Source organism: Cimex lectularius, unplaced genomic scaffold (assembly GCF_000648675.2).
Source record: "Cimex lectularius strain Harlan isolate CLEC.00 unplaced genomic scaffold, Clec_2.1 scaffold85, whole genome shotgun sequence".
Taxonomy (NCBI): domain Eukaryota; kingdom Metazoa; phylum Arthropoda; class Insecta; order Hemiptera; family Cimicidae; genus Cimex; species Cimex lectularius.
In genome coordinates, this window is record NW_019392718.1 from 720,352 (window position 1) to 745,939 (window position 25,588).

Sequence of the window (25,588 nt, forward strand, 5' to 3'; positions counted from 1 at the left end):
CATAAAGGACGTCTTGGAATTGAGAAAGATGGTCCTGAAAAAGGAAATCCCCTTATCCGCCTATTAGCCTTAATATTCTGTCTTTCGATTATTTTTATGAAGAGAGACGTAGAAAAAAGAAAAGAAGGGCAAAACATTTTTCATAAATCGGCCTTTACCACATGCCATTATTATTAATGTCAACCTTACATTTTACATCATCATGGAAAAATGTATAATTTTTATTTACAATCATGTTAATATTCATAACTGATTTGTTTTTTGGCTAAAGAAGGTTTCACTCTCTTTATTTTATCAAGCAGCATATATAAAAATATTACGCCATTTATCAGTATTTAGGCTATCATCGTTACTTTTATATACACCTTTTTTTACACATCTTATACACTATGTTAAAATAAATCTAACTGATAAAATTTATAGTATTTTAATGGATGAGTCTTTAAACAGACATTTCTTATCAATTGTATCAACACTTTTACCAAGTCAAGGCCATTTTTAAATAAGTTTATTTTAGTTATGAGGTTGCGATTTAAGCAGTTATACTTTTATACAGTTATACGATTAGCAGTTATACGATTTATACAGTTATACTTCAAATTGGGGGTTATCGGGAAAAAAGGGCCAGGGGCGACGGTGGGAATCGAACCCACGACCGCGGCGTGAGAGTCTCTCATGCTAACCACTCGGCTACCGCGGTCCCCAAGTTGTACTTTCGAATACAAGATATTTTTTTTAACAAAAATGTGCTTTCAAGAGTTATTTGGTGGCAAAAACCGAAAAAATATTTCAACCTACTTTTCAGAACTTACCTCAAAATTTTATTTGGTACCAAGCATGGGTATACAAAATTTGTGGCCACGTGATATAGCAAGGTAGGCTAAAAAAATTTATCAGCTACAATGTTCTCTCTCGTAAAACATAGAACAGGCTAGAATAGAAACATAGAAATGGTTCAACGAGTTAACCTTAGTACGAAAGACTTTAGAAGTGTTTTAACCCTTATAAACTGCAAATAACAGCCCAAACTTCGCCAACGTACATAAATTAAAACGAGTGAAATAAAATGTTCCAGCAGTTTTTTTAAATTATATCCTTCATTTTCTCACTTATAATCGCATAACATCTAAACGTTGTTGACATTGCCTGAACACAGAACAATCCAGCTTTCCAACAGTTCCAATCACGTTATTAACAGCACTGGTACTTTAAAGAACCAATATTTTGTCTTACTTTACTGGAAGGGTCTTTGTGTTTTCCTAACTTTTCAACCGAATCACATTAACACAAGCCACCTTGTTATTTTGTTATCCTGAATAAAAACACTAAACAACTGATACATAAAAACCTTAAAATATATGCTCGTCAAAGGCTGAAAAAACATTTTAAAAAATTACTATAATTATTCCTTTTTTTTCTTGGATTCTAGGTCCAATTAGCAAGAACGCCCTGACAAGTGGCTAATATTTTTTTGACCTATATCACAGGAATTTTTTTTTAAATCTTAAAATTAAAATCGACGATCACACGTCCATTACTTCCCCTTGTTAGTAAAGCACGGGTTTTGTTTCAGACATAAGTAAAATGGCTCTAGGTTTATTCTCATAGTTAAAAAGTTGGTATAATTTAAAAAATACTTGGATAATATCGCCGGAAACTTGTTAGCATTCTTTGTTTCATGTTTGATGTATTTCGTATGTTGTACGGAATGTTTGTTATTTATTGTATTATATGATATATGATTGCTTTTACCTTTTTTTACTTATTGCTGACATTTCTTATGTTAAAGTTTGTTTGTTATGATGTATTGATGTTTCCTTGTGTGTGAGAGTTAGAAAGAAAGAGAGAGAGAAAGAAAGAGAAAGAAAGAGAGAGAGAGAATGAGAGAAAGAGAGTAAGAGCACGAGATCGAGAGAGTGACATCATGAGAGTGTCAGAGAGTGAAAACAGACAAACAAAAAGGTAGACAAAGAAAGGAAGAAAGCGAGAGAGAGACTAAGAAAGAAGAAAAAGAGAGATAGAGAAGAGAGAAAGAGGAAAGAGTTGGGTAAAAACAGAGAGACTGAGAGTCGCGAGATAGACAGATAGATAGAGAGAGAGAGGGAGATAGATATATAGATAGATAGATAGATGGATTAGATAGATAGATAGATCGATAGATAGATCGATAGATAGATAGATAGATATAGAGAGAGAGCAAAAGAAAGAGAGTAAGAGCGCGAGATCGAGAGACTGACATCATGAGAGTGTCAGAGAGTGAAAACAGACAGACAAACAGATAGACAAAGAAAGGAAAAAAGCGAAAGAGAGACTAAGAAAGAAGAAAAAGAGAGATAGAGAAGAGAGAGAGAGAAAGAGGAGAGAGTTGGGTAAAAATAGAGATAATGAGAGTCGCGAGATAGATAGACAGAGAGATAGATAGATAGATAGATAGATAGATAGATAGATAGATAGATAGATAGATAGATAGATAGATAGATAGATAGATAGATAGATAGATAGATGGGTAAAAATAGAGATAATGAGAGTCGCGAGATAGATAGACAGAGAGATAGATAGATAGATAGATAGATAGATAGATAGATAGATAGATAGATAGATAGATAGATAGATAGATAGATAGATAGATAGATAGGTAGATAGAGAGAGAAATAGAGTGAAAGAGAAAGAGGGGAAGAAATAGAAGTGGCATTTCAAAGAGACGATGGAGCGATCAGTTCCAATCCATGTTTCAGCAAATGCAAATATTGTATTTATTCTTTGATTTTGATGTTTATAAAGTAATAGACCTCGTCAGATTTTAGACGATAAATATAAACAGTTATCTGTCCTAGAAATAGATCTAATACGTTAACTCCCTTTTCCAAAACCACCGTTCTTTTAATATGCGCCTGAATTGCGTTTTTACACGTTTATCTTTTTTGAAAATACATCTTTTTTGTACACAATTAAATTGAATTGGGGAAGAAAAAAGATAAAGCGAGATAGTGAGATAAAGGGACTATAAATGTAAGAGGATTTCTGCGCCAGATGTACTTTTAGATAATTCTAGTCAATAGACGTTAGTTACGCACTTTTTAAAAGATGTGGTTTTTTAATATTATTGTTATTCGAAAAACACTAGATTGTGTATACACTTACTTGAAGTAAATGAAGATCCAGACCGCTACGCACAAGGCGACGAGTGAGATGCTGTAACCGATGCAGTAGATGGTCGAGGCACCTACGACCCAAGGCATCTCCGGCACCATGTTCTCTGGCACCGTGGCTTGACACGCGTTGTAATTTGTGTATGTGGACCACGTGCCGTTGGGAAAGCAATAGCGGCTTGCATTTTCTGAAAATTAAAATAAAAATATCCACGATTAATTTTTTTACGACAAATTTAAAGTGCGTCGTAAAAAATCGGTTGACTGCCGGCCGGAGAAGGTATTTGTGATAATAAAAAATATACAAAGGGGCTTATGTTATCTACGGTATTATGTATTTTTTAACGAGATTCTATTGTGTTTTTAAAGAATTCAGGTCAAACTATCAAATTATTCATTTATAAAGATTTTTTCGTGTAAATAAACGTATACGTTATAAGATATTTTGAGTCAGGTTTGTGAAGGAACAGATGAATCTTTGGATTTTTGACCGAGGTCAGACTGTCCTTCCACCGACGAAGGTTGGCTCCTGGGGGCAATCAAAAAGGTGATTTTAGCCCCAACGCAACCAAAACACACTCTCAATCAGTTTTAAATAAAAAAAATTCTAAATTAAATACACCTATTCAGGTATGGTGATGGTGCACTCCATTTGTCAAAATACACAAACAGAAAAGTAACAATACAGAAGCCTATATTGACAGTCGAAGGTATTTGATGTTCCGTCATCGACCCGGTGGTCCACACATTCACGCTTATAATTACATAATCGCGAAAAGTTAACTCAACATATATTTATCACTAAACTTGTTATATGTACAGTAATAAAATTAACTTCTTAAATAAAGAAAGACTTTTTCCCCTCTCATTGTTGGCGATGTCCTTCAGAATACTCTTTGCTTGGTGTCCATAAGTATCTTGAAAGGTCTTTTTCTTTCCCACCCCTTCAAAATCCAACATATATACACATAAACCAGCAACTCTAACGGCAACAAGACTGACTCATCTACACGGAAAACAAACCCTTTGAGCCCTGAAGATGATCTCAATAAAGATCGAAACGTTGGCACGAGGAAGAAAATGTTTTCCTAAAACCTACGTCACACCAGACCGCACCTCACGATCTCCAAATAATCATTGGCTAACGGTCAATAAACACCAAACATTTATGTGTAATATTTAGTGACCGTTAATTAATGATTATTTAAAGATCGTGAGATGCGGCCTGGTGTGTTGTAGGTTTAGAAAAATTCTTTATCGAGTCAACTTTTCGATCTTTATTGAGATCATCTCTAGGGCCTGGAATTTATAAACATTGTTTAAATTATACAAATACCTATAAGATATTGATATGAATTTATTTAATGATGTACACAATATAGAACTTTTAGGTGTAATCAAAGTATTAGTACTCACGCAAAGTGAGTGTTTTCTGTGTAGTCGTGTCCCTGTTGTGTGTCAAGTTGAATGTGTTTCTAAGATTTTCATGTTTTTTTGTTTTTTTTATATATATGTTTCATTTTAAAGATTTGGGTAATTGTATAATTTAAACACTGTTTATAAATCCCAGGGCCTGAACATGCTCTCAATACAGATCTAAACGTTGACACCATAAAGAAAATGTTTTTCTAACCAACAGCACGCCAGACCGCAACTCATGACCTTTAAATAATTAAAATGTTTATATATACCAAACTACCTTATTTCTTGCAAAAACAGAAGACTCAAAGATTTACCGCTGCAATTATAACGTTGTGGGAGCGTTAATTTATGACGTTGGGGATTAATATAGTTATAAAAAATAAAATAAAATATAATAAATAAGTCAATAACCGTTAAACATAAAAGGTTCTTACATTAATAACAAATAATTAAATCAAATAAATCTTATAAATGGTTACAAAGAATTTAGGAAGGAAAAGAGAATATTTTCTTATTATAAAAGTAGTTTCAACAATTAAGTATAAAGTAATTTTTCGATATCCTTTTCACTAGACAAGATGTAAAGTATAACTTAACGGCAGTTTTTTTAGTCTTTGAGCACGTCACACAATTTTTTTTATACTTTCTTTTCTTTTTTAACGTTGCAAGCGACCGACCGTACCTCCAATCCAGCGTGGCTCCGCCTAGGCCTGTCGTCGTCCTCTTCTTCTGCCTCCTCAATCGTCGGAACTCACTGCCTTATTGATTGTGCATGCCTCTTTGGCGGCCTTTATGAAATAGCTTGTCATACACTTGAGCATAATTCTCATATTAGGTGGCATTCCTACTCGCTCTCTATATTCAAGGAACGACAACCTTCAATAAAATGGGCTACATTGGGATAAATATTGCCGAAACCGGGTTTTGGCTAAAAGTAAGTCAACCACGAATGGCCAATTCGAGACGGGTTAGGATGATCCTTGTTCTGCAATTTTAACTCAGGAAATCAGTAATGTTTTTTTTTTTTTTTTTTTTTTCCCCGGGGGCTTCCAACAATAAAGTCATTTCAGCCCCCTCTCACTGCACTGTTGTGGCCGATGGGGTACTCAATATTCCGCCATCGGCCCTACAGTCTAAAAGATCACTCACTTACAACAAACAAATAAATAAATAAATTACTTATAAATAAATACACGACACAATAATAAAACACAACACAGATACACTTATTTACACAAATATTCACGTTTTATACACTATTTACAAGTGAGGAAACACCCCCGTTTCTCTTAGAAAGCGGAATAGGGGATCCAACATTTGACTTGCTCGCCCGAGTACCGTTTTTATGTCAGGGTTCATGCCTACTCGCTCCCTGTAGGGGGCCAAGGCACGGCACTCCTCGACAAGATGAGACACACTGAGTAACCTTTCTCTACAAGCGGGACACCTGCGCGGGTTTTGACCCAGAAGCAGATGTCCGTGTGTCAGACGGGTATGGCCAATCCTCAACCGAGTTAACACGATCCTTTCATTTCGTTTCAGATTCTCATGAGGCCATCGTTCAGTCGTGCCCTTAACTCGCAGGAGCTTCTCGGACGACCCGGCCCACTGACGCTGCCAACGCTTTCCCACAGCGTTCTTTACTGCTCGCACAGCGTCACCGGGCCGGATCGCGGTAGCTTGGTCTGGAGGGCGGTAATGTTTGTTATAGATGTATGTGTAGGTGCTGCCATTAATGTCTAAGTTGCTAACATTAAAATTACAGAGGAAATTATATAAAAACTTAGCCTTTTTTATTTCATCCCTATAAACAAGACACCTGCAAAAAGAAGAGGTTTTCATAAAACAAATCAAAATTTAACTGTGCTTTTTTCGTTTTTTTTTTGTTTTTTTCTCGTGAAATCTTACTTTTTATGTTGTGAAAGGATAATTAATGCCTTCTTTGAGAGAAAGAAAAATAAATGACCCTAGTTAAAGTCTACTTGTAATGCATCGTGTTTGGGGTTATGTAATTCCTTACATTTTTTAGATGATTGTAAAAGCTTCTCGGCTCTCCACCCTAAATTCTACATTGTTTTGAGTATTCCATAAAATAGAAAGATAATCTAAAATCGTTAAGCTTGAGAAATACGTTGTTGTCCAATTTCAGAACGAAGGTTCGCGTTTCCTTCTCAGGAAATTCATAAAGGATTTATTATCAAAGTCATAAATTCATCTTTGCTTAAAATCATACTTAAATAGTATACATATAGGTTAAAATACACCGAACAACTTTTCAACCAGGTTCATAAATTTCGTAATAAATGCATTCCTCTTTCTTTGAACGGCGGAAAATATTGGGTACTGTTAAATTTTCCGTCGCTTAACTGATGGGCTTTCCTATGTGTTGTTTGCTCTCGAGACAATAATCGTTGTTTAAACTTGGCAAACCAAGAAACCCAACGACACAGATCTCAGAGCTTCATAAGCATTTAAATCAGAGACTGTATAATTTATTTTGTTCTAACATTACAGCAACAACAATAAATTTCCACTGGTTAAAATAACAGTAAACGTTGACTAAATATGGTAAATTAATAATAAATACACATTTTTATTAAAATTTTCGAACTAACGTAATAACTTTTATTTGGCCTAAACAACGAGTAAGTTTACTGTGTAGTCTTTTTAGAAAATCATAAGGAATTAATTTTACCATCAAAAATACCTTAATGACCATAATTTGGACATTTTAACACTTATGTAAAATAAAATAAGTTCGTTCGTTTGACTTGTTCGAAATTTAAAGTTTTGTCGTGCACCATAAAAGTCTTGGAGGAACTGTATTTTTAATATGAAGTTTTAACCGTTTACGTCAATACACTTATTAATTTTTTGCAAAGAGAAATATATGGAAAGATAAAGCTAAAGATAGATAGAGGCAAAGTGAGACAGACTACAAAGAATAACAGGCAAACTGCAAGATAGACAGAGAAACCAATAGAAATGGAGGGAAAGGAAAAAGGGAAAAACGTAAATAGGAAAAAAAAGTCGGAGAGACAAAACAGAGAGAGATTAAGTAAGAGGGACAGAAAGAGATAGACTGACATACAGACGGACTGACAGGAAAAAGAAATTGATTTAAAGAAAAAAATGAGAGTGTTAGCGAGCATAGGAGATAGAGAGAAAGATAGATCGAGGAAGCGAGGGAGAGAGCGTGAGAGAAAGAGATTGATTGATTGACGAGTTTTTAAAAACGCGCAAAAGTTAGGTCTCCGTTAGAGACCAGAGAGAGAGAGAGAGAGAGAGAGAGAGAGAGAGAGAGAGAGAGAGAGAGAGAGAGAGAGAGAGAGACTGACAGACAGACAGAGAGACAGAGAGTGAGAGAAAGAGAGCTAAAAGGATAGAGAGATAGATACAGAGAAAGATCGACAGAGTGAGAGAGCTAGAAGGAAAGAGAGAGAGAGAGGTCGTGTGAGAGCAGAGGAAGAATGGGAGAGACGAACAGTAGAAAAGAGAGAACGATAGACAGACAAACAGACAGAGAAAAGCAAAGAAACTAAATGATAGAAAAAAATAGTGCGCGAGTCGATGTTAGCGAGCGTTTGAAAAAAAGAAAGAGAGAGAGTGAAGAGGGATAGAGGAGGGGGGAGGGAAAGAGAGAGAGCTAGAAGGATAGAGAGAGAGAAAAAGCAGAGAGACAGACAGAGGGAGGGAGAGAGAGAGTCACACACACTCACACACACAGACGGAGTGAGAGGGAGAGCTAGAAACAAAAAAACAGAAGAATTATGAAAGCAGAGGGAGAATGAGAGAGATGAGCAGTAGGGAGGAGAGAACGATAAAAACAGACAAACGGACAGAGAAAATCAAAGAAACTAAATGATAGAAAAAATAGAGCGCGAGTCAATGTTAGTGAGCGTGAGAGAAAGAGGGAGAAAGAGAAAGAGAGAATGTGAGAGAGAGCAAGGGAGTGAATGAGAAAGAGAGATGAAGATAGACAGATATAAAACAACAAATAGACAGAGCAAAACAAACAAAGAAAACAAAAGAAACTGGGAGAAACAGACAGGAAGCCTAATAATAATCATTATTATTATTATATAAACGATTTGATTTGAATATAATGCCTATATTTGAAACGTATTAAATTAATCCGTATTTTTAAGTGGTCCATTTAATCATGATAAACGTTCAACATAAATTTATCTAACCTGTATTTTGTTTGAATATCATAATGCCATTTAAAACGTCTCCTTCAAAATGTGAAAATTGAAAAGTGTTGTGTTTTCATATTGTTTATTTTAAAGCTTTTGTTTATTGTAAGTTGCGCCTGTTTGTTTAAGTAAACAATTTTGAGATACTACACTCACGGTTTACTTTTTACATTTACGGTTAATTAAACACCATAACAATAGAGAAAAAAAGTTTCTGTTTAAAAATATACTTCTACAATCAAGCTTTCATTAGTTTATTCAACGAGAACTAATAACTCGTTCTTTCACCATACAAAACAGTTATATGGGGAGGGATGTTTTCATTAAATCTTGCACGATTCGAAGCCTTAATTAATAACCTGCAAAAAGCAATACCCTAGGCTAATTGAAAACAGCCCTTTTTCCGAACCAAGGGCTTTGGCGTTAATGAAGCCTTTCTCTATCCTAATTTTCACCTCATTTCACTTTCCCGTCGAGGATTAATAAGGGGGTGTCCTAGGGTTTAAGCGGATGAGCTTACTCTTAATCCTTGTGATTGATTGGTTTTTCCTTATGGTGAAATTGAAACTGAACACAGTACGAACGCGTATGAACAATAAGATATTTAAAAAAATTGAATAGCTTATTTATCAATTTTTCGTTATTTTTTAAATTCAATACGACCGATCGATCAGGGAATAAATTACCAGCCACTTTTTAATAAGTACACACGCTTTCTTTCTACGTTAAGAAATTTGATTCTTCTACAAACAATGCAGACCTTTAGAAGACGTTGTTTGGAGAGCCAGAATAAAAAAACTGCGGTCTAAAGACCCACACAGCTAAAGGTTTTATTTGCTTGTCAAAATATTTTCAAAAACTGTAAACCTAAATATTAAATTACTAACTTTTTAAGGAAACATAACGAATCATTCACATATACATTAAATTATAGGACTACACGATAATAAAGGTGTCTTTATAAAATGGAATTTTTAATTTTCTTGCTTGAGAGAACAATGACATAAAACAATAAACTCTAGAATTAATATGACCTCGCAAAACACATCTCATAAACAAACAAAAAAACATAGAAAGTTAGGGGTAAAACTAGTCGCATTCGATCATTATGTATATAAAGTTAAGTACATACTTAAATGGAAATTTGCAGAGATAGTTTGAAAAGAGAGGGTTTTGGAAGATTTTTCTCTACCAACATTTAAAAAAGTTTAATTCAGAAAATGTTTTATTGACTTAACTGAACGTTTCGTTGAGAAAGGGTTTGCGAAAGAGTCATAGTTAGACATGTGAGAGGAGTTTATATAATTGCAAGGAAAATACGATAGAATGAAATATTTTGAAAAAAGAGGAAGCTATTAAAACCTTGAGAGAATGAGTAGAGAGGCAATTAAAAAAATAGAATGAGTGAACTGTGTGAATGGGAGAGGTCGGAAGATGAGAGAGAGAGAGAGAGAGAGAGAGAGAGAGAGAGAGTGGGATAGAAAGAAAAATGAAAAAACAACGAAACAGACTCAGCAAACAAATACAGAGAGAGAGAGAGAGAGAGATAAAAAGAAAGAAAACGGGAGAGAGAAAGAGGGACAAGAGAGAGATTGAAATAGAACGAGACGTCCCAGGAGAGAGAGAGAGAGAGAAAGAGAGAGAGAGAAGAGATCGATTCATATAAAACAAGACAACGCACAGCATTGAAGAACTGAATTGAAAGGCTTGAGAATAAGTAAAACATACCGAGAATAAAATAAATATAGATTGATATATAGAAAGATTGATAGATATAGAATAAATATAGATATGGAATAATATAATAAAATAAAATAATGAGAGAGAGAGAGAGTGTGTGTGTGTTAGAGAAAAAAGAGAGAGATTGAAACAGAACGAGACAACGTCACAGCATTGAAGAACTGAATTGAAACGCTTGAGAATAAATAGAACATAACAAAAATAGAATAAATATAGATTGATAGATAGAAAGATCGATAGATATAGAATAAATAAAATAATATAGTAAAATAAAATAACGAGGGAGAGCGAATGATAAGGAAAGAAGGTAAAATGAGAAGGGAACGTAGATAGTAGTTAATAATAATAAAAATAATTGATTTTTCTCATCAAAATGACCAGAGGTTTTTTATTAGGTGTTCTTAACCTTCCATTTTAAACTAGTTTCTCGTATTTATTTTTACTGTTTACTAAACCTAAAATTGTGGAATAACTGTAATTTCTCTAAGCAATTTAACGTTTTAGTTGATAGTCATTTGTAAATGATATTAGTAATAGACTTAGTTTTTAAAAAGCAGCACATTTGCCAAAACACATTTGTCTACTAGTCGATATTATCTTAAAAGTATATGTTGTATTTTTATTTTTTTAAATATTTCGCACAACTTTATTCTTTTTTAAAGCAATAATTTATTAATGTAATAAAAAGTAAAGAGATAGAGTTGAATGAAAAATAATGACAAGTGTGCATGTAGGGGAGACCCTCGGAGAGAATTCCAGCTTCAATCTCGGTTTTGTTAAATATACGGAAGGAATTCACATAACTATTACTCCCAGGTGCTTTCGTTGCTACTCGGATAATGAAATCCTAAGAAACTCTGGAGAAGTAAGATTTTTCACTGAATATGGAAAAGATTTTACGCTGTATCACTGGAACTTACATTGTCTTTTTGAATATTTACAGTTTAATAATTAGTGTGTGACATGGCTAATGGATGTACACAATTTAACTATGATGATGGCTTAAACTTTATGAGCTGAAAAACTAGTATAAATGAGAATAGGGAAATTCTATCAAGGTCGAATGTATTGGATATGAAAATGTCTTCCGTAAATACAGAATTGATCGTTGAAATGTCTGGAGATTCCATTGGGCAAATACACACGGGGCAAAAAAGCCTCGAAATCGTTCACCCCGCAATTCTTTCCTGTAATGTCAAGATTAAGAGATACGGCTTGGAATAAACGATGTACACACAAACGACCGAGCCAAATTCTCGCGAACGGCGCGTTAGGGATGCCCAAATCCTCCATCGAGATGATCAGAACAGGATCATGCTGGATGCGCTCGGCAATTTCCGAACCCTCCTATTCGTTTTGCCGTATGAAAAATAGCCCTTTTATTGAAATGGCAGTGCAATATCAATAGTCTTTGGGAAACGGTTGAAAATAGCTTGGAGGATTCGATAAAATTTACGATGGCCACGCCCCAAGACGAATTTCTCTCCATAAATAACACTAATGGTACAGCAATTTTGTTACTTACTACTGCAAAAAAAAAACTATTAAAAGTGGAAAGATAGACTTATTTTTGTTAAAACTCAAACGATTCGGTATATTTTAAATGCAAAAAAATTCCCCGAAGTTATGTAGGTTATAACAATTTTCAAATTGGAGGGCGAGTGCACCAGAATTCGCTTGACGCGCGGCGGCTCCGGCAGACGAGGAACGCATGGCGTCCTGACAGGTTGTTTCTCGCCTTTGCGATTTTGCGCTCTCGCCTTTTTCCCCGGGGACGACAAAATATATATTTCTAGATTCAACGCCTTTTTTCTGGACAGAGGAGATCTTTCTGGCCCATCGGACTGGGCAACCGTCTTCGATTGAGTTCGACAGCTATTTACCTTCGGACTTTTCATCAAGCTGCACTGGCAGGGTAATCACTTGTCCCAAGAACATTTTATTTTTATTATTTTATTTATGTCAATTGATTTTTTTTATTATTGCCGGCTCAATGTCATTAATTTTAATTAAAGAAAAAGTATTGATTTAGTATTATTAATTTTTAATTTTTAGAAAGGTTTTAATCGGTGTTATTCATTTTAAATATAGAAAAGGTATTTATTTTGTATTATTTATTTTTAATTTTCGAAAAGGAATTTATTCTGTATTATTTATTTTTATTTTCAAAAAATAGAAAAAAGGTGTTTATTTGTTTTGTTTTTTTTGCTGTGGTTTATTTTTTATTTCTTCTCACAAGGTCTAAAACAACTGTCCTGATCCCACCACTCTTATTATAAGGTAGACTTGTTTAATTTTTTTAATAAATATTTCAAGTGTGTTCCTACGTTTCAAACGTTCGTAATATTTCGAAATTTCAGCGAGATTTTGAAAAACGAAAAATACCGCAGCAAGCAAGAGCAATAAATGAGATTTCTCCCGTATCCGGTGAGAGTGACAGGATAGTGGCACTAGTTCTAAGAAAATAGACAACATAGTTGTATCGTTGGAGTACTGCCAAAAGAAAGTTCTTCACATTGTTCATAATTTTACTTTTTTCATTTTCTTCTCACAGATATTTGCTACCTAATTGAAGGAAGTTACTATGTACTATATACGTAAAGCGGAAACGCAACACTAATAACTCGTTAAATTTTTTACGAGGGGATTTCAACCACGAGGTTATATGAACCCTTGGGGTGCCGGTGTTTTTGAAAAAAGCCCGTTTGTAAGTATGTCGGGTTCGAATGCAGTGTCGCTGGATTCGAACCAGGGACCTTTACTTTCCAGCGATGAGCGCCAAGTCAAAACCTAAACCGTTGTAGCCGTCGATGCCCCCTGTTGTTTACTTTTTCAATTTTTTGACGAGGGGATTTTAACTACGAGGAAATATGAATCCTCGGGGTGCCGGTGTTTTTGAAAAAAAAGCCCATTTGTAAGTATGTCGGGTTCGAATGCTGTGTCGCTGGATTCGAACCAGGGACTTTTACCTTCCAGCGATCAGCGCCAAGTCAACACCTAAACCGTTGTGGCCATCGACGCCCCCTGTTGTTTACTTTTATATTGTTACTAAAACTTTTACACTATTTAGATTATAAAAAAGTTTGTTCAATTTCACCCTTTTCAGAGCCAACTTTGTTTTCATAACGGTCTTTTCAAAGTTATGATATGGGGTTGAATCAAAGACCATGTCCGTAACAAACTGATTATCATACAGAATGGATATCTGACTTCACTAAGGTACATTGAGCAAATTCAACCGGAAGCTGTGATTCCATTCGGCGCATTTATTGGGGACAAGTTTGTCCCCATTGAAATCGACCGCATGTAGCTCGAGTTGTCTTCCATTGTAGAAAATTCACTAATTTTCGTGGTCCGCTTGTCCAATTAATATCTTTCAATTAATTAAGGGTTTTAGTTTAGATAAAAAAGTCAGTGTCACGAGCGGGATTCGAACCCACGACCTTCGGGTAAATACGCCGCTGCTCTACCACTTGAGCTATCGTGACTTCCATCCAGTCGGACACTTCCCATCTCAACCCCATATTTTGAATTTTCCCTCCTTATCCTTCCAAGCCTTTTCCCTCCGATGTACATTTGGCTATCTGAAGCAGTCGGGAAGATCTCCATAAACGAATGGGCATATAAAAACAACCTATAGTTAAATGCTAGAAAGTCCAAAACCATTGTTATATAGTAGGATTCAGTCACCTCCTCAAATCTCACCACTCCATCCTTCCTTTAACCATAAAAAAACCAGCCTATTTCCTTCTGCTCCACTGTTAAAACCTCGGGGTTACCTTTGACCAAAACCTTCTCTGGAAATCACACATCTCCCAAATTTCCCCACGCTATATTGCACCCCTCATTCAATCCCGCCGGTCCTGGCTCCTTTACCTTATTATGCTTTTATATCTTCTTTTACCCTAACCAAATTTATTTAGAAATATCCAGAGTATTTTTTTAACGTATATTTGGATTAATTAAGTAGAACAAATAGTTGTGTTATTGGGAGACGTTTTCCTACTTATTTTTATATATTTTTCCTTCAACAGCCTTTTAAAACATTTTTAAGTGGAGTTTATTTTAACGAAATTACAACGTTATTTTTTATCATTATTTTTTTTTACATGGAAATTTTTGAAAATACGATTTATTCAATGTGTTTCCTTGGGAAGCGCAGCTGGTACAGGGCCAAATCGGCCGTTTTACCGAGGACACGGCTGTCACTTTGCATCTGCATTACTTGTTTACAAACTGCTGAAAAGGGGGGGGGTCGTGCGATTTCCCCTGTAGCAATTTACTTCGCGGTCGAGTGGGACATTTATCGATTTGTGGTTTGGTTAACGTCCGATGGCCGTGTGAACCGTTCGAAAACAGGGCCAAACTGACAATATTCCTTTTTTTAATGAGTCGATTAACGAAGCGGTTTTGTTTTAATTAAAAAAAATCTTACGTGATGTATCGTATTTGATTCCTTTTAGTTCTTCGAAGCATGGAAGGCTAGCGTTCTTTCCAGGGGGGAAGGACGGCCAGCACAACGCGCCGTCCCAGGACCAAGGACAATTTTCCGCCGGCTCGTCATAGGTCGGCATGTAAAGTTGAGTCAGACATTGTCTCTCCTGGAAAAATTTTAAAAGAAAAATTAGGTAATTATTATCTATGGGAAATTTTGATCAGTTTCAGATAGATTTTAAATATTTTTTCTGGTATTTTAATTAAAAACCACGGTTGATGACATTCATTCAGTATTCACGATCTTTGTATTAACCCTGTTAACTCTGTTAAGTCCTGTTAGATCGAGAAAAATGATTACGTAGACTTGTAAGAATCGGCTAGTTAACACTGCTCATTCTAACAGGCCAGGGCCATTGTTAGATGTTAGGTCGAAAATTTAGTCACATTGCTATCCGTAAGGGCGTCGGTGACCAACATGGCAGCCATGAATTTAATAGCTGTTTTTTGTTTTCATGTATTTGTATTCTTAAATACACGTTAATTAAATCAGACCAATACATTTCTTTTGTTAATGCCTGACATGTCCTTACACTCTCATTCATAATAGACACATCTCCTATCCTATAAGGTTGTAGGCTGATAGACCTTAGGATACAAGTTATGTCGGCGCGAATTGAAGCGTGTCATTTGTTAGTACTTTTCGAGTGCATAGATAACATTTTGAATGATAAAGTTGATTAATTGTCGTTTTTTAGTAACAAAACCATAACAAACAACAACAAGCTTTCAAGGACTGTTATAGCATTATTTTTGATTCTACCAATCTCCACGCGCAGCATTGGGGAAAAACTAATTTTAACATGCTACGAAATGAAGGGGGCGTTCACGATCAGACTGGGAATTTCTCTATTCGAATTAACACGACTTAACATCTAGCAAACATCGTGAATACCCTTATTATCTTGGTATTTAATATGTTACACCTACATTGTGGAAGTAAGCAATAATGAAAGTGAAGTAGTAGCACAGTTCAAATAAACAGTTTATTAAACAAACGTCTTAACAAGTTGAAGCTCCGGAACCAACTGACGTAGTAGGACCACTGCGTCGCAAAAACGTAATCCCAGTTCTATACCTGTCACCCTCTAGTTTCACTTAGCCCACCTTATCTCTTAAACACTACAGAAGGTAATACAGCTATGTGGTCAATGTGGCAACAGACTTTTCCGTAAAAAAACTAATTAGACAGGTGGCGTAGGTCGTGTGTGGTTTTTTTTCCAGATCCATAAGGCATGATAAAAAGATCAAGGAAAAATGTCAGCATTTATGCAACAGATACAGGAACTGTTCTAATTGGACGAAGAGCATCCAAAGTACATACGAACAATAATAAAACCATGCTCTTTAATTAACCGGTTAAGAGCAGTGGGGTAGCTTTAATTCACAGTACTGCTGATAGAATTGACATCGTATTGTTTTGTGTCCACTAGTGTATGTTGGCACTATATCCATGGTGCAGAGTAGGAGAATCGTTGGTAGAACATGGGGTATTAAACCATGAGTGGCCAAATGGATATACACCGCGATCATACTACCAAGATTTCTATTTGCAGCCCTAGTTTGGTGGAATGGGCTAGANGCCGCTTCTGCGAAACAAAAGAAGAAACGGCTCGACACTACATCGCAGAATGCGATAGGTATGCTAGGGAAAGATTTACTACTTTCGAAGGAGAGGACATAACCAAAACACTCCCCAGGATAAAATGGTCCACAATCCTGGGGTTTGTGAATAGGTCCAATAGGTTTATGCAGGACTCGTGAGCCGACCAGGTCCCGGACCTTTTAGGGATGGGGTACGAGCCTACTCAAGCTTTTAACCCCTCGGGTCCTGGTCGCCCACCCTGTGTAATATATATAGTGTATGTTGAGAGTGAATGTATTTATCGGTGCGAATGTGTAGTGTGAAAGGGCCGATGGCGTAACATTGAATACCCCCTCCATTTGATTATTTATACAATATGTGTGGAGGGTGATGGAGGAATATCAAGTACTCCACCACACGAACTGAGCGAATGGTATGTAAATAGGAAAGAATGTATTAAGAGAGAGTGTGAATGGATTTAGGAACAAATTGCGTTGGGTGCTGAAATGACCTAGTTGACAGTGGCTGGTCGGTTGAGACCGCGATCTGACCCCGTAGTTCGAACATCCGGGACTAGTGATTCTCGAGGTCTATCGGTAATTTATTGCAAATTACTCAAAAGGTGGAATTGCTGGTGAGCGAAAACAAGTGATAGGCTAAATTCTATACACGTAAATCGTGTGCAGTTTTGAGCTTACATAAATTAGTAATCATAACTGACATACGAACAACAAAAACCGTATATATCTGTGATTGAATGCTAAACCATGGTTCCAACCTTTCACACATGATTAGGAATCTATTTTATGTTTTAAATGTGGTCTGTCAGTATTTGTAAGAAAATCAATCATTTAAGGAAATTGCAGCATCATGGTTAAAGCACTTGTACTTTATACTAGTACTTGTACTTGGTACATGAAAAAACTTATACAATTAAAAACAAAACTGTATAATACCTTTACCTCATCTGTCAAGAGTGCGGCATCAAAGTCGAAGTTAGCGTCTGACAAGTTCAAGTTCAGGTCCATGTCTGGAAGTTCTGAAACACAAAACAGAAGAAATGATTTATTTTGATGAATCAATTAATTTGAAATTAAAATTACATTTGGAAAATAAAACGGGTTCATTGGAAGTTAAAAGCGGTTAATTTGACGTAAATCTTTAGTATATAAATAATAGGTGTAATGACCGTAGAATTTCTAATCTGATCAGGGTTTCGGTCAACAAGAATGTGTCAACAAGAAAACACTTGTTTTCTTAAAATGCTGACGTTTCGAGACTATGTCGTTTCTTTCTTAAGGCTTTATTGATCAAAACTCCATTAAAAAATAACATGGTACATAAATGGTAACGTGTTATTGGCTATGTTATCCCAAGCTAAGTGCTATCAAAGAAACTGGAATTTTTTTTAATAAATGAAAAAATCCATTTTCTTTTATAGCACTTACCTCGGGATAAAATAAGTAATATAGTATATTTTATATAACGTGTTATTTTTGAAACTAAATTGGATTTTTAAAATACTTTAAAAGAGTTGCATGTTAACAAATTGGCAAAATAACTATTACATCACAGGTATGGATGTATATTTAACTAGGTTTATGTCATATGATAGGGTTAGGTATATATATATATGTATATATATATTATATATATATATTATATATATATATATTTTACATACTCGCTCGACCCTTATTTGTTGCACCCCTTCACACTCCTCGGTTATCACACCCGCACGTGTCCACTTCCAAGAAACCCCCTTCTTCGTTACATCTCCAAGCCTGTGCTAAAACTAATATTTTTTAAATCAATTCTATCCGGACTCTCATCAAGTATGGACCGAAGATTGCCATTGCATTGCTGTGTAATAAATAGTGTTCTTTTTAAAAACTAATTTAATACACGCAAAACCATAACTTACCTTAATTTACCTGCATATCTCTCCATCTATTCATCTATCGTTCTATCTACCAATGATCTATCCATCATCTATCTACCTACCTACCCATCTGCCAATTTACTTATGTATCTACCTTTCTACATACCATTCTACCTATCAGTCTACCATTATTCATGTGTATATATATATAATGAATTGATTATTATTTAAAGTAGCTTTTTTCACAAATTGTTCAGTCACAATTACTTTAAGTTTCATTCAAAGATCTCCAAGTTAACGAATTGTTGTCTTTTTTGTGTTAATGTTTGATTTAGTTTGAAATTTGCTGTAATTATATAACAAACTGGCCACCCAATGTGTATATATTTTATCTGTAAGCTAATTATGAATAACAAATAAATATGAACAGTTACTTTCATAGTTTCTGCGAAAAATATTTGTCAACAGACCTTGCTGAAGATAAATCAAAATCACAAAATCTGTGACGTTTTACGACAATGTAATGACCCAATTACTTTGAGGTTTTTTGCCCATCCACCTTCCCGCCGTACTTAAAGCAGACCCCATACCGGCGTACCACGGTCACTAAACTATTTCCTATGGTAAAGTTCTCTCCCTTGCTGGTTAAGCCTTTTATATACATTTTCTAATATATGTATAAGGTGTAAGTAGTAACTAGTCCGGATTTAAGTGTTCGTGTAAGCTTAAATCCAACAAGTAACTTAATCACTAAAAAAATGTATAAACCAGTCAGGTACTTTTTTATAACCCGAGTAACAGGCTTGACGTCCTCAATGTGCTCTTCATTGAGTGTCATTTGAGTGTCGGTTGCCACGTGTGAAGGAAAAAGAACTTTAAAGGTTCCGTCGCTCTCTCAAACACGTGACAGTTGAACAGTCTATGTTGGATGCTGTCATCAACCCCCACAGTCGGGGCATACAGGACAGTTGGCTCTATGGAACTTGTGCGGTGCAGCTAAGCGCTGAAATTATCTTGCCATTCATTTGGGTGCTCTGGCTCAATCTTCAATACTCTGTAGAAATTCGTTGGTTAGCCTTTCCTTGATGCTTCTGTCCTATCTTTCCTGCCTCGAGTTAGTAATTTGAGATATATTTTACTTACTTTTGTAGTGCACAGAAGCGATCTATAGAAATGATAAATGGTGTAGTGAGTGGGTTGTTCAATCTTTTTAAAAAGATAGTTCCTACTCGCAGATAGTTTTTTTTAACGAACCAAATTTCAAGCTTATAGCTTATCATCAGGTTGTAGAACTCGTTCAAACTGATGATGTGACTAGTCTTGGAATCCATGTCGAAAGACGTTGTTGTAGTACTCCTTCAACCTGATGATGAGCTATAAGCTCGAAATCTGTATCGTTGAAAATGAGTAGGAACTATCTTTTTAAAAAGAGAGAAAAGATCTGTAGAAATTCTGTAACATTTCACACTGACGATTCACTTACTTTAAAACTATTCTTAAAACGTTCAAATCTAGGCGGAAATTTCAAAAATTGAAGTTATCTAAATAGTCCTTTTCAAAAGCTGATCCGTTTATTGTGCTTTTGTAATTCTCTCGTAAAAAATGATGGCCTATTCTGTGTCGCCTGTTAGTAGCCAATCAACACTGGTTCTACGACACGATGTTTCTTTTGTATTGGATTGTATTAAAAACACCCGCTGCGAATATCGTTAGGCGAAAACCATCAACCATACAATGCAGAAGATACGATAATGTCCACAGATCTCATCTACTTAAAATTCTTACTGAAAACAGCGTGATCATGAAACTCTATCAATTCTATCAGCTTTGAACCCTAAACAAATACTTTTAGAAAAGGGTTTTCGGACTTTTAATTAGTCATGACTATAAAATAAGTCTTTCTTTTAGCTTTTTTTTTATCCGGTGGTTACAAAGCACCGAATTGTTTATTGCGTACATGTGGCCTCCTTCAAGAGGTTGTTGAGTCGACATCAACCCCCCCATAGTGGTAAAATATAGCATTCGACCCTCATCAACCGGCGCGTTGTTATTTTCCAGTTAGACGTTGGGGTTAAACAGTAATTATTCACTTTTAACAAAGTATGAAGGCGGAAGATGATTTATCATTTGGGGTTGTTAGTAAACACCAAACCCTCAGGAAGACGACGGAGTGATTTTTAATAGAGCTACATAAAAATTGGTTAGGCGGTTTTCCATTAAAGCCTGACACGCGATTGATCGCCATTTTCAGTGTTTGGTCGGCCATTTCGTCAGACGTGCCCTGTACTTGGGTTTTGTCATTATTTATTTTTCTCATTATTCATTATTTATTTAGTTTCTGGTTATTGTGTCAATTGCTTATTTTCATATATGTTGTCCGTTCAATTAACTTAATTAACCCACCCATAAACACCCCCGAATCCAAATTTTAGGGAAAATTAAAACTTTTTTTTAACTAGAAAATTTTTTGTTCCAAATGTTCAAGTTCTTACACATATATAATATCGTCGGAGTAGGTTCAAAATAATCTATATTTTTGTGATTTTAAAAATTGACGTCATTTGTAAGAAAAAAATTTCTAGGTAAAAGGTTATTTTATAAAGGTAAGGTTATTATATATCATCCAATTTAGGTTTTTGCATGGTAACAAAATAATATGGTTATGGATGTAATATGTTAATAAGTTATATATATGAACATATTATTTTCTAGAAGTCTTTTCAGAGGATCTTCGGAAGAGGTCAAAACAGAAAAAACTTCCTTACGGTTTTCGCCGAGCTTTCGACAGTTTTATACTGTTATCTTCAGGTAATCTACAAACTGATAGGTTGGGATCCATTTCGGTCTTTGCAGGCTTCCTAAATGAATACAGGATTTCTAAACAAAGAAGAGAAAGTAGAACATCGCCCTAGTGGCGGATTTTATGTTAACTAGGAGGAAAAAACGATTGTTTCCCGTAGCCCTTGTTTCCCCTCGTCAAAGAGATTTTGTTTTTATCGGTTTTTATTGATTTGATCTGTGATCCTACTGTATTGTTATTCAAATTTTAAAATAAGTTAATTGTATATGTATGTATATATTTGGAAAACGTACTGTGATCACTTGTAGCTGAAAAACTAAAAAAGGTGGATTTTATTGGTTTTTTAGACTTATATGAGGTAACCTTTCTCGACCACGTTTTTTAATTTTATTTTTACTGTAATTTCAGCTATAATTTTTAATTGTTAATGTATTCCATTTAAATCAATATTTAGATGCTGAGCCGGAAAAAACATAATGTACTTCTGTGCCCAAAACATCATGTTGTTTAATTTCCTATTAAGGTTTTAAAGTAAGATATCCAATTATTGTTGTAATTATTGTTTTTTCATGTTTTAATTGTTTGTTTATATGATAATAAAACAGGCCCTGAAGATGACAGTATAAAACTGTCGAAAGCTCGGCGAAACCGTAAGGAAGTTTTCTCTGTTTTGACCTCTTCCGAAGATCCTCTGAAAAGACTTCTTGTATCCAGCAGGTCGATAATCTAGTTCATCGTTATATTATTTTCTTATAAATTATAGTAAGCAAGTAATTTTCTTAAATTATAGGTAAGAAAATAATATGTTCATGCCAAACCTTAGGTCCTCTCTTTCTGTTACTGCCCGCCAGAAAGAATCGTAGGTGATCTCAACTGATAATCTTGAGGTTACGTCACTGTGATTAAGAAACATATATATAAACTTATTATTTTATTTTTTAAAAAATTAGTTGATATGTAATAACTAGAAATTCAAAAACGGGGAGGCTACCATTTTTGAAAATATCTTAATACATTTTTTCTAGGCTCCTAGCACTCACTGGCAAGAACGCTTTTTTTTAACAAGAACCAAAGTATATATTCGTTTATTTAACCGCCAAAACCTCATCAATATACATTTTGAGTGAAAAAAAAATCAGTCGAAATTTCTCGGCTTTGACTAAATCACATTAAAAAACTGAAAATTTGAAATATTTTGACCGATATACGAGAGACTTTAAACTATAATTTGTACATGAAAATATGCTCTTATTTATAAATGATTTTGTTTTTTGCATAAGAAATTTTCATTCTTAATATATCTTTATTTTATCAATCAGCATGTATAAAAATATTAAATCATTAATCGCTTTCTATGCTGTAATCGTTATTTTTATGCATACCATATTTTTAAAGAAACTCAAGCTCTCCAGGCTTAAACATTAAGGCAAAGATAGACGGAACTGATGAAGTTTATAGCATTATTATTCTTTACGATTCTTTAAACAGATCTTACCATCACATGTACCTAAGTCAAGGGCATTTTTTAAAATATTTATTTTCGTTATGAGATTGCAGCCCCCTCATCATAGTTTAGACAGTTTCAATTATCAAATTTGATATGATTTGTTTATTTCTTATTTTTTCATAAAATGTATATTCACATGTTATTTGGGGAAAAAACCGAAAAAATATTTGAACGTACTTTTTGGACACTACGCAAAATGTCATGTGGTACAGTGAACAGAAAATTTGTTAACAAATGACGTAGCTTGGTAGGGTAAAATATTTTTTCGACAAAATCAAATTTGTATTTGTTTCTTCACCTCCTATAACCCCTGAGTAAAATTTTTGTGAAAATAAAAATATGCCCTCACAATTTTTCGGCTCCGATTTTTTTCGAAAAACAAAAAATACTATAAATTCGGACGAACTTCACCGATAAACGTAAGACTTTAAAAGGTTCACATCATAAACTACATTTAACGGCCCAAACTTTGCTATTAAAATAATCGGTGAAATAAAATGACGGATCTGTTTTTTTAATTACCCCATCATTTTTCCCACGTATGACATAACATCTATACATATTTCACACTGCCTGAAGTAAAAACTATCCAGCTTTCCAACGGTTTTAATAACATTACAATTAATTAAGGTTTTTAGTTGAGATGAAAAAAAGTCAATGGCACGAGAGGGATTCGAACCCACGACCTTCGGCTAGATACGCCGCTGCTCTACCACCTGAGCTATCGTGACCTCGATCCACTCGGACATCAACTTCCTATCTCAACCCCACCTTTTGAGTTATCCCTCCTTGGGTGGGGTTGAGATGGGGAGTTGATGTCCGAGTGGATCGAGGTCACGATAGCTCAAGTGGTAGAGCAGCGGCGTATCTAGCCGAAGGTCGTGGGTTCGAATCCCTCTCGTGCCATTGACTTTTTTTCATCTCAACTAAAAACCTTAATTAATTGTAATGTTTAATTGGTCAAGTGGACCGCGAAATTAGTGAATTTAAGGTTTTAATAACGTTGAGTATGGACAAAATCCAGAGGAGTTGTGAATTTTGAATAGAGTAAAAGGATATCGGAAGTAAAAAATGCATGGGTCTAATCTTGGCCAAACTATCTATTCTTTTCATAAAAACTTATACTATTTTGGAGACGGTAAAGGATGCTTAATACGATATGGTTTTTTAAAAACCAATTTTTTGAACTTTTTTATTGAAAGTGTTTTTGTGTTATTTTTTTCACTTTTCATGTACATAATCCCATTTAAACCCATCCTCGTTATTATTTTGTTATCCAAGACAAAAATACTAATCGGCTGATATGTAATAACTATGTAATATATGGGTGGCAAAGGCAGAAAACAATTTTAAAAAGTTACTATTATTAGTCCTTTTTTTCATCTTGGATCCTAGGTCCAATTAGCAAGAACGCCAAGATAAGAGGCTAATACTTTTCGACCCATTATCACCGAAAAAATTTTTTAAATTAAAATCGACGATCACATGCCCAAATTATTTTTCAATTCTTTCTAAAACTCCGCAGATAAGTGTCCAATATTTTTCCACGCAGTATCACAAAAAAAGTTTCATTAGAATCTGTGATCGAACATCCATTACCTCCTCTTGTCAGTTGTTTCAACTGGGGTTTGTTTTCCTTTGGTCCAGTTTCATTCGCCATTAATTATTGCCTTGTTTGTACGGCTCTTTCCCTTTATATATAAATGTAATTGATATTGGCTTTCCTTGTCGTTTAGTTTTTGTGTACGTTCTTTATTCATTAATTTGTCAATTGTGCCGAATTTACAATTATTCATATAAATCTAAAAAAGTACATAAAGATTAACAGGATTGCCATGGACGACCAAACATCTGACGAATTGTTCCAATTAGTACAACACACTAATTGTTTGTTATAAAGAGTTAGTAAGACAAAATATTTAAACAAATCGACAGACATGTGAACCGAGTTTCTTGAAGCGAAATGTAGATTGGGTCGTCTTCGTGTCGATGAAATGTTATGATGATGGAAGCATCCGATATTTCATCTGTCAACCGGAAGCCTGACGTCATTTTTTCATCCCATTTCTCGCCATTGTTACGAAGCTTATTTTGTTTTTCAAAATCATGTTCGGCTATCATTTATAATCCTCAAAAAAGTATCTACACAATAAATATTAAAAACAAGAGAAATTGAGAAAGCGATTTGAGAGATAAGAAAAGTGAAAAAAAAAATAAATTAGCTATAAAAAGACAATATTTTAATTTTCAGGGGCAAAATTCAAATTTATTCATTCACTCTTTTCCATTTTCACTTTCTCTTAGATTTCTTATTCTGATCTATCTCTTCTTTCACTCTTGCTCACTGTCACTCTTTTTCTTAATTATTACACTCTTTCTTTCCCTGATATATTCCTTTCTATCGCTCTACCTTACTCTCATTATTTATCTTCGCTCTCTTTCTTCTCATTCTCTTCTCCTATTCAATTTCATTCTCAATCTTTCTCACTTTCTGTTTCTCTCTCACTCTCTCTGTCTTTTTCTTTCTCTGTCTCTCTTTCTCACTCCATTTCGACTTATATGAACGGCTATATTTTTTAAATTATAAACTAGATCACTTTCAAGTCTTGTCAATTTTTAATTTATTTTAATGAAGATTGATTATCCACCTATTTATACAATTATGTTGGAACAATCCCGTTTATTTACAAACAATGACAAAAAGCGATTTTAATATTGACTTTAACAGATGATATTGTACGAATTTGTTACTAATCGCCATGGATATGATGGCATAGAATATATATTTCATATCGATATATAAAATCGGCCAC

General features: G+C 34.7%; 1 protein-coding gene across 6 annotated transcripts in view; it reads right to left on the bottom strand.

Annotated features, from left to right (window-relative positions):
• Positions 1-25,588, bottom strand: part of LOC106668989 (diuretic hormone receptor-like) — a 288,654-nt gene that overhangs the window by 99,031 nt on the left and 164,035 nt on the right. For all 6 annotated transcript variants that reach the window (XM_014398227.2, XM_014398242.2, XM_014398218.2 and 3 more), the window contains 3 exons: positions 17,549-17,625; positions 14,943-15,108; positions 3,142-3,337 (listed from right to left, as the gene is read on the bottom strand). In XM_014398227.2, coding sequence (XP_014253713.1) covers positions 3,142-3,337; positions 14,943-15,108; positions 17,549-17,614 — 428 coding nt within the window. In that variant the 5' untranslated portion in view covers positions 17,615-17,625. The remainder of the gene's footprint in view (positions 1-3,141; positions 3,338-14,942; positions 15,109-17,548; positions 17,626-25,588) is intronic.